The sequence below is a fragment of the Podarcis erhardii genome (genome assembly GCF_964252035.2).
Source record: "Podarcis erhardii genome assembly, chromosome: 13".
Taxonomy (NCBI): domain Eukaryota; kingdom Metazoa; phylum Chordata; class Lepidosauria; order Squamata; family Lacertidae; genus Podarcis; species Podarcis erhardii.
In genome coordinates, this window is record NC_138502.1 from 41961658 (window position 1) to 41977236 (window position 15579).

The 15579-nt window shown below is 45.3% G+C and overlaps 1 protein-coding gene across 1 annotated transcript in view; it reads right to left on the reverse strand.

The window, feature by feature from the left end:
- The window catches only part of ACE (angiotensin I converting enzyme), a 65273-nt gene that overhangs the window by 34360 nt on the left and 15334 nt on the right, over positions 1 to 15579 (reverse strand). Inside the window, exons 2-8 of the mRNA XM_081837607.1 lie at positions 13770 to 13937; positions 7846 to 7939; positions 6500 to 6643; positions 5461 to 5652; positions 3137 to 3234; positions 2107 to 2279; positions 747 to 970 (exon numbers count right to left, since the gene is read on the reverse strand). Of these exons, the coding sequence (XP_081693733.1) occupies positions 747 to 970; positions 2107 to 2279; positions 3137 to 3234; positions 5461 to 5652; positions 6500 to 6643; positions 7846 to 7939; positions 13770 to 13937 (1093 nt within the window). The remainder of the gene's footprint in view (positions 1 to 746; positions 971 to 2106; positions 2280 to 3136; positions 3235 to 5460; positions 5653 to 6499; positions 6644 to 7845; positions 7940 to 13769; positions 13938 to 15579) is intronic.

The following is a 15579-nucleotide window of genomic DNA, read 5'->3' on the forward strand; positions in this document are numbered from 1 at the left end:
GCAAAACATATAATTTGGAACTATGTTTACTTTTAGATTGGATTAAGTACTCATCCAGTCTTGAAATTTCTTTCTCAAATCCTTTTTATCTTTTGCCAATCTCTGATTAATTTGAAAATATTGCAGCCAATCGTTCAAATATTTTTTAACTTCCTTATATTCTTTCAATTTAAGTTTGTTATATTCCTCTTCCAATAATACCTTATATGTTGCCCAATTGTTATTCGTATTCTTTCTCTTTACAGTCATGATTTCTAAGGGTGAGGTCCACCAAGGTGTTTTGGGTTCTAGGATCCCTTTATATTTCATCCATATTTTATACAATGAATTCCTTATAATATGGTCCATAAAACCCTTGTGGACTCTCACCTTTTCATCTATTAGGTATGCATGCCATCTAAATTGAGTGCCTACTCCCTCCAGATCTAACACATCAGTGTCCTTTAACTTAATCCACTCCCTGGGACTACAATTCCCATCACCCCTGATCACTGGTCCTGTTAGCTAGGGATGATGGGAGTTGTAGTCCCAAAACATCTGGAGGGCAAGTTTGGCCATGCCTGGTCTAGGATCTTCTCTTTCTTCTTCAGCAGCTGGGAAGCCCTGGAGTGATACAAGTCTGGCTCCACGTCCCAAAAGCAACTAATCTCAGCTGGAAACCTGACCCTTGAGAAATGTCCCATCAACTCTATCAATTACTTATTCAGCACAGTTCTCCTACATCACCCACAGTGCTCAATGGTTACCTATATCCTCAGTGGCTTCGTCAAGCAGTCCAATTTTCTTGAGGTGGGTGGGGGTGGAGACGGACAAGCCCATGACATCGCCAATGGCTTCATGAAAGCCAGGGTTGGCCCCACTGCGGAAGGAGACGGGTTGGTCCTTGTACTGCAGGTAGTATTCAATATGCCCCATCTCATGGTGTACTGTGAAGAGCTGCTCCATGGTGATGGTTGTGCACTGCTTTATCCTGCAAAGCATGGAGCAGAAAGGTGAGGATGCAACATTGGTTCTGTTAAAATGCACCAGTTGAGCTAATAGGGCACCTGCTTGACAAACTGGAAAGGTTGTTCCTGCTTCCCTTTTATACAAGGAGTCCTCAGAAGAGTTGAAAAGGAAGTCCCCTCTTCAGTTTCCCTGCACAGGGCACTGAGCCAAGGGGGTGCTAAGCTATCATCATCACCCTGTATTCATACAGGTACCTATTTAGAAGATCCATTAAAAATAGCAACTGCACCAAAAGGAAATACAGTCATACCTTGGGTTGAAGTTGCTTCAGGTTGAGTGCTTTTGGGTTGCGCTCTGCAGCGATCCGGAAGTAACGGAACACATTACTTCCGGGTTTCACTGCTCGCGCCTACGCATATGGTCAAAATGATGTAACACGCATGCACTGAAGCGGCGAATTGCAACCCACGCATGTGCAGACACGGGTTGCGTTTACTTCAGGATGCGAACGGGGCTCCAGAATGGATCCTGTTCATATCCAGAGGTACCACTGTATTGTGAGAATAAGAAGTATTTGTCCTCAGCAAATCTTGTCCTCACTCAGGGCACCTTATTACCAAGGTCTGCCCCTGCCCTCTTGTCAATATAGAATTTAAATTGCTTAAAGCTCTCACAGATGTAATCCTTGGAACACCAGTCCTTCTCGGTAGCTTCGCAAGGGATTCAAAGACATCTTAACATATTAAGTGCTCCCATACACTATAGTTCCCAGGGTTCTCCAGGAAAGATTTAGCACACGGAAAAGGTTTTCAGAACTGGTTTATACGTTTAGTAGATTTATCACTGATACACACTATAAATTTAAAGCACATCGAAGGCACATGACTTCCTCCTAAGACTCCTGTCAACTGCAGTTTGTTAAGGGTACTGAGATCTGTAGCTCTGAGAGGAGGAAACTAGTACCTATTATCATTATTCATTTCATTTCTATACCGCTTAAATTGAACCACATGTTGTTACTAAAACTAGACGTTGATATTTTCCCCAAGACCTATGTTTCTTTAAAAGGACCTGCATAAACGCATTCTGTGGTTCTCTTCCAAGAAGGCATTTGGTTCCCCCTTTCCAAGACAAGGCCCTTTCACATGCAGTAGGCACCTGAAATCTTTGCGGTTGTAGAAGTCCCAGGCCGACGCATGGCACACCACCTCTCGGCCATCTGTTGGCTTCTCCAGCATAGAATCCTTCCAGAATTCAGGTGGCATCTCAATCATGCCAAGTGAGGTGAAGAATGCGTCCGCCTCCTGGAACATGCGCGTTACATTCCAATTCTAGGAAAGAACCCACCCACAGAATGAGATACCATGAATTTTTTTGGATCCAGACATAGCCATGCTTAATGAAATCAGCAGGGCTTAAGTTTTTGCTTAGTCGTTTAGTTGTGTCCAACTCTTCGTGACCCCATGGACCAGAGCACGCCAGGCACTCCTGTCTTCCACTGCCTCCCGCAGTTTGGTCAAGCTCATGTTAGTAGCTTCGAGAACACTATCCAACCATCTCGTCCTCTGTCGTCCCCTTCCCCTTGCGCCCTCAGTCTTTCCCAACATCAGGGGCTTCCGCTGCTGCTAATTCAAGCCCCACTGATTTCAATGGATCTACTATTCTAAGCATGGTAAGTTGAGATTCAACCCGTAATAGATAACAATACAGGCGTTCTCTTGTTGGGAGTACTCATTGTTCCCCTAATGTGTGCACTTATTCTGCAGCATCTCACTGCAGAATGGCAGCAATACCACCCCACCCTCAGTGATGTTTAGGTATGTACCGTATTTTTTGCTCTATAAGACTCACTTTTTCCCTACTAAAAAGTAAAGGGAGATGTGTGTGCATCTTATGGAGTGAATGCAGGCTGCGCAGCTATCCCAGAAGCCAGAACAGCAAGAGGGATTGCTGCTTTCACTGCGCAGCGATCCCTCTTGCTGTTCTGGCTTCTGAGATTCAGAATATTTTTTTTCTTGTTTTTCTCCTCCAAAAACTAGGTGCGTCTTGTGGTCTGGTGTGTCTTATAGAGCAAAAAATATGGTAGCTGTTTTCACTCGCAATCCCTGCTGTCTATATGAAGGCTGCAGTCAAAGCAGCAAAAGTGTAAGAAGAAAATCGTATGTAATAACAACACGGATGACCTTACTTGCTGCCTCATAGTATTGGTGACATCAAGGTTGGGCTTATTTGGGTAAGGGATCATCATATCGTAAATGTTGTTCCACTGCTGGGCCCACATGTTACCTGCAGGGGGCAAAGCAGTACAGCTTAGCTTGAGACGAACAGTTAGTTTCAGCCTTTTCCTACCATAAGGAGTAATAGCAAGAAGAAGAAGCTTATGATGCAATATCACCGGGAAGCTATATTTGTCAATTTTCCACATTTGGGGCATGGAAGGAAAAAAATAACAACTGTGGTTTTCTTCCCAAGTCTTGTTAGATCCAATAGGGCCATTGAAGATATCACATTAATTATGTGGAGGCAAGCAGTGTGCACTTTTTTAGTTACCGTATTTTTTGCTCTATAAGACTTACTTTTTCCCTCCTAAAAAGTAAGGGGAAATGTGTGTGCGTCTTATGGAACGAATGCAGGCTGCGCAACTATCACAGAAGCCAGAACAGCAAGAGGGATTGCTGCTTTCACTGCGCAGCGTTCCCTCTTGCTGTTCTGGCTTCTGAGATTCAGAATATTTTTTTTCTTGTTTTTCTCCTCCAAAAACTAGGTGCGTCTTGTGGTCTGGTGCGTCTTATAGAGCAAAAAATACGGTATGTTATTAGTAACTTAGGGTGGGTAGTCTGAACAGCTTCAGGTCTATGGGGCAACCATGATAGTTTCCCTGGTTTGCAGATCATAGAATTGTAGAATTAGAAGGGACCCCAAGGATCATGTAGTCCAGGCTTCCTCAAGCTCGGCCCTCCAGATGTTTTGAGACTACAATTCCCATAATCCCTGACCACTGGTCCTGCTAGCTAGGGATCATGGCAGTTGTAGGCCAAAAACATCTGGAGGGCCATATTTGAGGAAGCCTGATCTAGTCCAACCCCCTGCAATGCAGAAATATGCAGCAGCCCCTTATGGGGATCAAACCTGCAACCTTGGCACTATCAGCACCATGCTCTAAACCAGTGTTCCCCAACCTTGGGCCTCTAGCTGTTTTTGGACTACAACTCCCATCATCCCTCGCTAGCAAGACCAGTGGTCAAGGATGATGGGAATTGTAGTCCAAAAACAGCTAGAGGCCCAAGGTTGGGGAACACTGCTCTAAACAACTAAGAAACCCAGGCTGCCCAAAGATCCAGAAAGACTGGCAGCACCTACTCCAAGGCTTTTATGAGAGTGAGAGATTATGATTCTTGTGAACATTGTTCTCCCACCCTTTGGAAGATGCATTTTGGAAGCACTGCCTCAAACTCATAGAAATAATGTAGTTGGGTCAAGAGAGCGGTAGACTCAAAAAGGTGGGAAACCTCTGGCCGAGGCTCTGGCAACCTCTAGGTTGGGTTATTGCAACACATTATAAATGGGGCTACCTTTGAAGATGGTTCAGAAACTGCAACTGGTGTAGAATTTGCTGCCCAGATTGTTGACCAGGACAGGCGAAACTTACACCAATTCTTCCACAACTGCGCTGGCTACGAATTAGTTTCCAGGCTCCATTCAAAGTGCAGGGGAGCTGTGTAAGACCCCAATACATCAAGGACCACATCTCCTCATACAAACCCAACCCTTTGATCGTCATCTGAGGCCCTTCACTGTGTTCCCCTGTGTGCACAGGTCTGGAGGGTGGCAATGTGAGAATAGGCCTTTTCAGTGATGGCTGTCCCCTTGTGGAATGTTCTCCCCATATGGAGGCTCTGCTGACTACTGACCGAGCTATGATCCCGTAATCTTTACCTGTTTTTAGGTGCCATGCATTTCCCCACCCCCTTTTTACCTGGACTTTTAGCCCTTGATGTGATGGTGTGATTTAAGACCACAGTTTTATTGCTACAGATGCTTCAGTTTTATTGACCACAGACGTTTCAGGTTCTGTGTTTTCAGACTGCGCACCACGCCAAACTCAGAAGTACCGGAACGGGTTACTTCCGGGTTTCGGCGCTCACGCATGTGCAGAAAAACTAAATCGCGCTTTGCGCATGTGCAGAAGCGCTGAATCACAACCCACACGTGTGCAGACGCAGCGCTGCGGGTTGCGAACGTGCCTCCCGCATGGATCACGTTCGCAACCCGAGCGTCCACTGTAAATCGCTTTGGGTCACATTTGTGAGAAAAGTGACTAGATCATCATCTCTAGCACTGATGAGACTCAATTGAAATGGACCCTGTTCACTCTTAGGCATGGCAGCTTCAAACAACCCAACTGGTCAGCCTGTATAGAGTGTGGCAGGACACTTCATGCATTCAGAAACGAGCCATCATGATTTTCTATAGCTTGACCTCCACTTCATCCCCTTTTTATTGCCATCTTACCCAGTAAGTGAGCTGGAATGGGGCCTTTCAGGTTGATGTACGTAGGGCCGTAGCGCTCATACAGTTTCCTCCTGACAAAAGCATGCAGGTTTAGGTAAAGGGGTTCCAGCTGATGATAGAGTTGCTCCAGGTCATCCTCAAAAGTTGGTGAATCATACCAGGAGCGCCAATAGTCACCGGTATCCTTGAAGCCTGGACGCCAACAAGAGCACAGAACCCAAGGAAGTCACACATGCATAATCTCAACACAAGGTTGGAGAATCATTCCCCCACCACATCGTATATCCATGTTGTTCAATGTCTGTCTGTTCTAAAGGCACAGAGCACACAACCACAAACTGAAAGCCAATTCACATGATCATTTTTGGCATGGTTGTTGTTAAGTTGTGGGTGAACATATCAGATGACACAGTGATTCTTCAAACAGCTCTTGTTTTATTCACAGGTCAGAAAAGAACTGAACTGAAGGGTTCAGCCAGCCTGCTTATATAGAGCTCCACTACAACACAACAGTAACCATTTTCTGTAACTATCCAATCACTGAATGTCACTTTCAATCCCTTATTTGCATAACTATCTACAGTATCCCCCTGCTGGCCCAGGGTGAGAACTTCAGTACATAACAGTTGTGTGGCGGGGTAAGTCAAAATTCATTGTTGCAGTGATGACCCTCTCCTAAACACATTGACACATGCTCACCATTCCCTCAAATATTTTCAAAATGGGATGGAAATCAGTTGAGAATGTGCGTGCTGAGGTAACACACCATAAATCATCAGATCACAGTGGCTTCACTCTGGCATTGCAGACCCATTCTCCAAATGGGTCCTCTCTTAGGAAACATGGGGAATACATTTCTAAAAGGAGGGCAGTAGGGAGAGCTACAATATTCAGGCCTTCTCTGAAGCTTTCAATCACCTTTTTTGCCTAAGCTAAAATGCCCCAACTGCTTGCAACTTTCTCCGTAAGGCAGTCTTTTGATCCCATGAATGGCCCATTTCCTATTTACACCTCCCAATCCATATTTAAAGCATCTCACCATCCATTTTGTAGGCCTCGTTGCTTAGCACAACAAATTCCTCATACTTGGGCCGCTGGGGATTGCCGGCTGCGTTGTGCCACCCTTCCCAGGCATAGAGCAGTTTCCTGTAATTGTGAGAGGTGGCCATGATGTCCGTTATCTCTGAGAAGTGAGTGCAGGAGAAGAGACCAGAAACAAAAAACAAAACAAAAAAAGACAGAAAATGGTCATAGGTTGAAAAGAACCCATTTTGTGGGTGATGTGCTTCATCACAAGGGCAGTGCTATTTATTCAGTGTTATTGTTCAGGGACAAAGGAGTCCCCTCCCCTCAAGTTTGGGGCTATTTTTGATTCGGTGGTAGATTGAGAAGCATCTCAACAGCACTGGTTTCTGTCTTTCAAATTGGGAAACATTAATTCTGGGTTTGCTGGCAGCTGAGCGCTTGTAACTTCTCTCAAAAGTGCCCTAGTTTTTGAAATGCAGTGGTACCTCTGGTTGCATACACTTCAGGTTACATACGCTTCAGGTTACAGACTCCTCTAACCCAGAAATATTACCTCAGGTTAAGAATGAAGTAATATGCTTCAGGATGAGAACAGAAATTGTGCTCCGGCGGTGTGGCGGCAGTAGGAGCCCCATTAGCTTAAGTGGTGCTTCAGGTTAAGAACAGTTTCAGGTTAAGAACAGACCTCCAGAACAAATTAAATACTTAACCCAAGGTACCACTGAATGTAAATCTTTGGACACAGCTGCTACACATAATTTCTATTCTAGCCCTTATCAATGTACAATGATACATTTGGTGGCCAAAAAAATGGCTGAAACACATTAAAGGAAGACATCATTTTTAAGGGCCCCAAATCAATCAGGCTCTTCAACTCTTGCAGTGTCAAGAGTTGTGGGGGCAAAATGGTCTCACACTTGAAAAATAAGCAAACTGTTGAACAGGAGTTAAGAACTTGTGGGTCTCTGAGTGTTTTTGAACCACAGCTCACACTATCCCTCACCATTGGCTATGTTAGCTTCCTAGAGCGGCTAGGAGTTGGAATAATAAAACAACAACAACAACAACAACAACAACAACTGGATGGCCCCATGTTCCACAAGTGCTGTAGAATACGAACTAAGACAATCTGTGGCATGATAAGCACCACGTAAATATTTGTAAACATCAAAGCAAGCATGTGACATTTTACGCCACTACAATGTCACAGTTATCTGTGACCATGGGACTTGTGGTATTTCTGACACAGCCCTCAAATCTCAAGAAATCACCTCCCCCTTGAGGTGCTCCTGTGTTGAAAGCAGTCACGTAGATTGGGGTGTGGGAGGGTTACGCTAATGAGAAGAGGAAGATACACACCTGGTTCTAGAGCCCAACAGCTGGAATTCTGATTTGGCAGACATACTTTGGAAGTGGAGTAGATATTGTCCATCTCACTCAGAATAGTGTTATACTTAGAAAGGAAAAAGAAATAGTCCAGGTTAGTGTGATAGTTCCATACCTGCTAGTTCTAGTTACTCCTTTTCAGCCCAGCCACAGTGTCACCTGTTCCACACCTCAGGTCTGCTTTGCACCCTATAATCTTTTACAGTTTCAACAAAGAATGGCTGCCTGGTGGTAATAGCAAAGACACCCAGGGAGGCTGCCTCAAACACAGGCTTCCTGAGTAGTGTTCAAAATTATTTATTTTATGATGAACTTGAAACTTAGGTGTCTGTAGCCAGCCAAGTCAGGAAGGGGAACAAAAACGCCTTCATTTTCCCTGTAATCTTGCATTATTGAAAGTACAAAACTATTGGGCGAGTCCCTTTTGTTTCAGCATAAAAGCCTGCGGTTCTCACATGACTTTGATGTGACACTTCCACCACACTGGGCGCTGCAACTATGACATAGTGAATTGAGCAGAATGGAAGACGAGAGGCACAGGGGGTGCTCAATTTTGGAGTCTCTGAAATCTGACAGGCCAAAGTCCGCCTCTGTTTAGGGTAAGGTATATAAGAGAAGAGGTATATATGTAAGAGGTATATAAGAGAAGGTATATAAGGGATGTGGGTGGCGCTGTGGTATAAACCACAGAGCCTAGGGCTTGCCAATCGGAAGGTCGGCGGTTCGAATCCCTGTGATGGGGTGAGCTCCTGTTGTTCGGTCCCAGCTCCTGCCAACCTAGCAATTTGAAAGCACGTCAAAGTGCAAGTAGATAAATAGGTACTGCTCCGGCGGGAAGGTAAATGGCATTTCTGTGTGCTACTCTGGTTCGCCAGAAGCGGCTTAGTCTGCTGGCCACATGACCCGGAACCTGTCTGTGGACAAACGCTGGCTCCCTCGGCCTATAGAGCGAGATGAGCACGCAACCCCAAAGTCGTCAGCAACTGGACCTAATGGTCAGGGGTACCTTTGCCTTTATATAAGAGAAGAAAGGAGCTCTGGAAAAAAAAAAATGGCACAGTGGTGGGGGAAGGGAGTTGTGTTAGGATGAGGGCTGATTGCTGGAAGAAGAGATTGTGAAGCGTGCCTGCATTCAGGGCACATGAGAATGTGAAAGAGAGCAAAAGGAGTTGGCAAGTGCTTTGATGTTAGATAACCATCTCCAGTAGGTATAATACTCCGGGGCAGGGGGTGGGGAGAAGGGTAATAAGTTTCAGGGAGTAAGACTGGGCACCAAGGAAAATAATAATAATAATTTATTATTTATCTTAAAAAGCAGAGACATCACCTTGCCAACAAAGGTCCGTATAGTTAAAGCTATGGTTTTCCAAATAGTGATGTATGGAAGTGAGAGCTGGACCATAAAGAAGGCTGATTGCCGAAAAATTGATGCTTTTGAATTATGGTGCTGGAGGAGACTCTTCAGAGTCCCAAGGACTGCAAGAAGATCAAACCTATCCATTCTGAAGGAAATCAGCCCTGAGTGCTCACTGGAAGGACAGATCCTGAAGCTGAGGATCCAATACTTTGGCCACCTCATGAGACGAGAAGACTCCCTGGAAAAGACCCTGATGTTGGGAAAGATGGAGAGCACAAGGAGAAGGGGACGACAGAGGATGAGATGGTTGGACAGTGTTCTCGAAGCTACCAGCATGAGTTTGACCAAACTGCGGGAGGCAGTGGTAGAAAGGAGTGCTTGGCATGCTCTGGTCCATGGGGTCATGAAGAGTCGGACACGACTAAACGACTACAATTATTTATACCCTGCCCATTTGGCTGGGTTTCCCCAGCCACTCTGGGCGGCTTCCAACAGAATATTAAAGTACAATAGTCCGTCCAACATTAAAAGCTTCCCTAAACAGGCCTGCCTTCAGATGTCTTCTAAAAGTCTGGTAGTTGTTTTTCTCTTTGACATCTGGTGGGAGGGTGTTCCACAGGGTGGGTGCCACTACCGAGAAGGCCCTCTGCCTGGTTCCCTGTAACTCGGCTTCTCACAGCAAGGGAACCGCCAGAAGGCCCTTGGCGCTGGACCTCAGTGTCTGGGCTGAACGATGGGGGTGGAGATGCTCCTTCAGGTATACTGGACTGAGGCCGTTTAGGTCTTTAAAGGTCAGCACCAACACTTTGAATTGTGCTCAGAAAAGAGGTCAATTAGAGCAGTAGGGTTCATAAGGCGCATTGCAGCCAATCATCTGGGACATGTGGGCCTTCTTGTTGGCTGTGTCTTTCATTGATAGATAGTGAAGGGCCAACTCGCCAGGATCTGGGGCTGTGAGCTCCCATTCTGCCACACTCTTTGTGCCTTTTCAGTGCAGAATCCCAGGTGGCCAGAATGTGTATTTGGTACCACTGGCTGATGGTGTGCTAACAAAGCTGAGCTAGTCCCCAGAAAAGCTCGGCAGCAAAGCTTTGCATGCAGAAGGTTGCAAGTTCAACCCCTGAGATCCCCAATTACGGCTGGGAAGGAACTCTCCTTGAACCCCTGGAAGGCTGCTGCCATTCAACACCAACAATGTGTAGCTCAGTGGTCCGACTCACTTTAAAGGCAACTTCCAATGCTCCTCTATCACTGAGTTAAAGTTAGTAAAAACTATTTATATATAAAAGACACCGAACAAAAGCCACTTGGGTAGAATTCCTAGCTTGCAGATGTACTCTGCTATGCAGCTGTTTGTTTTATTTTTAATCTTTCCTTATATCAACTCAAAAATAAACAAAGTTCAGATGGGTTTTCCATTCACAAAACAAGCTTTGGATGGGTTGGGATATGTTTACCCTGAAAGTACAAGGAACAACTTTATGACAGTTTCTTTGGGGGGGGGGGGGAGGCAAAATGAAATATTTGTCATCATTGCAACTACAGTCTCAGCTACAGTTCCCATGTTTTTTTAGTTTTGTTTGTTTGGGTTTTTTTTAAAACAAAAAATCAATTCCACAAACTGGCTTCTTGCCCTGGGAACTAGATTGGCAGGAGTAAATTAAGCTCACGGATTCTTCCTTATCAAGCAGGAGAATGAGGAGTAGGGGGTTTTTCTGGGGGGGGGGCGTAATTTGTTCTTTCTTGGCTACAACTAAGCATCTTAGCTGTACCATTACCCATATAGGAACAGCAGGAAGATAATATTCAAATCCAGCCATTTTCGAGTAAATGGCAGAGCTTTATCTTGTTTGAAAATAAAAACAACATCAATAATAACAGCCCCCGTGAAATATACTAGTCGTATCTGGAATAGCAGACAATTCGTTTCCATCCCTCCCCCCCCAAAAAAAAACCCTTATAATGAAAGTTTTTCTAGGTAAAGATATAAAAAAGAGGAATAATAATATGCTTTCCTTTAACGTATGATAGAATGTGCTATCTTCACACACTTGTTTGCTCCCTTATTTAAGCTTGCATTGCTTTGTAGTTATTATGCATACAGACATGTGGGAGGGGGGAAGCAAGGCTGATATCTGATGCCCCCCAGCCCTTGTTCTGCCTTCCCAAAGCTGGAGAAGTGGGAACCTGGGCTTTGGCAAGGAGGCACGAAGCTCTGCAGGGCCCTAGAGCCCTCCCACTTCCTTCCCAAAGCTTGGAAAGCACTAACTAGGCTTTGGGAAGGAGGTGGGAGGACTCTAGGACCTGTCAAAGCCTCACGGCTTGGGAAGGCAGCGCAAGGGCTTGAGGGGGCCATCAAATGTTGCCAGGGGCCACCAAGAAAAGGCCTTGCGGGTGAAATGTGGCCCTCAGGCTGTGCATTGGATCACCTTGATAATACAACATGTTTCTTAGGAATGTAGACTGATGGATTTATGGGAAAGTAGGCATCTGTGGGAAAGAAACATGTTTCTTAGGAATGTAGACTGACGGATTTATGGGAAAGTAGGGACGCGGGTGGTGCTGTGGTCTAAACCACTGAGCCTAGGGCTTGCCGATCAGAAGGTCGGCGGTTCAAATCCCTGTGACGGGGTGAGCTCCTGTTGCTCGGTCCCTGCTCCCGCCAACCTAGCAGTTCAAAAGCACATCAAAGTGCAAGTAGATAAATAGGTACCACTCCGGCGGGAAGGTAAACAGCATTTCTGTGCACTGCTCTGGTTTCGCCAGAAGCAGCTTAGTCATGCTGGCCACATGACCCGAAAAAACTGTCTGTGGACATACACAGGTTCCCTCGGCCTATAAAGCAAGATGAGCGCTGCAACCCTAGAGTCGTGCACGACTGGGCTTAACTGTCAGGAGTCCTTTACCTTTACCTTTTTAGGCATCTATAACATGCTGGCATGCAAAGGATAATGCCCCCTTTTCCCTTCTCTCTTTTCTTTCCTGTGTTATAAATTACATTTTTCAAACTTTCAAACTTTTATTTAACAGTGGGGAATTTTGCAACGAACCAAACAGTTAATAATAACATCCCTTTTTTTAAAAAAAGTTTTCTTTTTTGTTTAATAAAAATGATTTTTTTAAAAATGAAAAGAAATCCAGTCCGTTTTATGTTCCCATGTTCAGCTGGTACATAGTGATAAATTTCCGGCAACAGCATTCCATTTGGATCGGGACCCTGGGGCTGAGGAAATGATGCATAAACGCCGCAGCTATTTTCCCACTGAAAATCACTCCTCAAAGCTGCTGTTTGCCCATTGGGGGGGTATGTTAACCACTGCTATGCTGCCACAACTGCTATAATTTAGAAACGAGGGACCACCTAGTTTGACCTTGGATTAAAACAATAGGGATTCCCATACAGGGATGATGGTTAGATCATTCTATCCACAGAACTGAAAAAAAGGGACTGAGGGACTCTCTTTCCAGTTTGAAGCAACATCACTGTGAAATTGCTTTACATGCTCCACTAGACTAGTTGGAAAGAATTAGCTGCAGAACACTAAGAACAGGCAAAGAGGGTGGATTACTAGCAGGAGGGGATAAGAACTCCTTTGAGCTCTCTCTCTCGCTCTCTGGCTTGGCAGATTTTGCTGCTAAATGCTTCACTTAGCTCCATGGCATATTTGGAAAACCTAGCAGGATTTTAGCCTCCATGGCCAGTCTCTCTGACACAAGACGGTAGTCCCCGTGGGACAGCCCTGCAGTAGCTTACATACATTCTTTGGTCTCTCCCTCCAACCTTATCATAACTTTTGGACGCTGCATATGAACTAAGACGAAGAATAACGCAAATGGCTCCTTTGGTGGAGACTTCAACATCAGGCTGCAAATGCTATATCCCCTGACTTGGGAGTAAGCCCTGTTGAGCCTAATGGGACTTCTTGAGTAAACCTATATAAAATTGCACTGTTAATGTAGTTTGTGGAATCCCAAAAGGCTGGAGCTGGAACATACTTTACCTTACCCCAGCAGATAATCAGCTTCCTCAGAGATGTCACTAGGAATTTATTTATGTATCTGTATTTTATTTTAACAATATATATACTGCTTAAGGGACACGGGTGGCGCTGTGGGTTAAACCATAAAGCCTAGGACTTGCCGATCAGAAGGTCGGTGGTTCAAATCCCCGTGACGGGGTGAGCTCCCGTTGCTCGGTCCCTGCTCCTGCCAACCTAGCAGTTCGAAAGCACGTCAAAGTGCAAGTAGATAAATAGGTACCACTCCGGCGGGAAGGTAAACAGCGTTTCCGTGCGCTGCTCTGGTTGCGCTGCTCAGAAGCGGCTTTGCCATGCTGGCCACATGACCCGGAAGCTGTATGCCGGCTCCCTCGGCCAATAAAGCGAGATGAGCGCTGCAACCCCAGAGTTAGCCACGACTGGACCTAATGATCAGGGGCCCCTTTACCTTTACCTTACATATACTGCTTAGTATGTAAGCCTGAATCATCCATACCCACTGCACAGGTGTAGACTCCCTTTGTCTGGAGTTGTGTCCTTACCCGTTGCCGCTTATCCATGGGTAGGTTGGAGGGCCCCAGGGTCTGGATAGATCTGACGATTTCCTTCAGCTGAGGATCAGTGAAGTTCTGCCAGATGTTGCCGAAGCTCTCCTTTGCTTTCTTCCCCCAAACCTCTGTGAATTCTTGCTCCTTCAAAGAGGCTGCTACCTGCAAAGGGGTGGTGGTGGAATACATAGATACAGGTAAGCACACAGTTTCTGGGTACCTTCAACGGTCCATCTTGGTTGGTCCCAGACAGACTGGCAGCCACCAAAACCTTGGCACTAGTGCTGTTCTGAAATCTGCCCTGCAGTTTCTGAAAGGTCTTGCAAAGCAGCAGTTTCCTTTTTAGGGGGTTGTTTTGGTCTCATCCTCAATACATTTTAGAATTTCTTCAGACTTCTGATAGAAGCGGGGTTTTGAGCGTACCTTATTATTATTGCAAGGAGCTCTGCTGCTTCCCTGGCTGCCCAGTCGTTCTCATCTGAAAACGCCACACGGGAAGGAGCGACCTCATGAAGTATGTGCACCTGGGAGGGCTGCAGGGTGCAGACCACTGGCGAGCTGATTTGTACGGTGGGCGAAAGGGTGCTCCAGAGCACCCCTCTGCCACCCCAAAAGTAAAGTAAGTGCAACAAAAGCACTGCACCTGGCTCATGAGAATTTCACTAAAATTTTCTCCCCCTTCTGAAAAATTTTAATTGCACTTTATTGTCTCATTAAGTAACTGTGTGTGTGTGTGTGTGTGTGTGTGTGTGTGTGTGTGTTCAGCACACCACTGCCTGCCATTGCTGCATTTTTCAGCCCTTAAAAATCAGGAAAGGAGATTGTGGTAGCTCCATTGTGCTCTTTCCCGAGGATAGCAAAAGCACAGTGACAGAATCATAGAACTGTAGAGTTGGAAGGGACCCTGAGGATCATCTAGTCCAACCCCCTGCAATGCAGGAATATGCAGCTGTCCCATGCAGGGATTCGAACCTGCAACCTTGGCGTTATCAGCACCACACTGTAACCAACTGAGCTAAATGATTAGTTTTGGCTGGCTTTGAAGCACCTATGGGCGCTGGCGGTGGAGTTGGGGAATTTCATCCTCTTTTTAGACATGGATCTTCCACAATATTTATTATCAACATTACATTTTCGAATTTTGCAAGAAGGCCTTTCCATCCAACAATAAGCAATACAGTGGTACCTCGGGTTACATACGCTTCAGGTTACATACGCTTCAGGTTACATACGCCACTAACCCAGAAATAGTGCTTCAGATTAAGAACTCTGCTTCAGGATAAGAACAGAAATTGGGCTCCAGCGGCGCGGTAGCAGCGGGAGGCCCCATTAGCTAAAGTGGTGCTTCAGGTTAAGAACAGTTTCAGGTTAAGAACGGACCTCCGGAACGAATTAAGTACTTAACCCAAGGTACCACTGTAATTTACAATGTAATAAGTAAAAGCTTTTTCACATTTAACTGAGACTGTACCCTTCTGTCAGTATCTTTAACTGAAATTTTGAAATATAACAGCAAAACGGTTGATTGTTATTTTTATTTTCTATAATAGGGGGTGAATCCGTTATCACCGAAATCCTTCCTTCTTTTCCCCTGTAATACTTTTAAATATATATTTTTAAGAAGCCAAAAAGAGAGCAGTAGCAGCATAATCTGCCAGATACAGTTCTCATCACAGATCAAGGAGTTAGGGAGTAGGAAGATCAGAAGTACCCCCACTTCCCCAGGGACTGCCCAAAATAACCCAGAACCTACAGATTTAGGAAACCCTTATCATAATGAAACTGGAAAGAAGCGGATCAGATC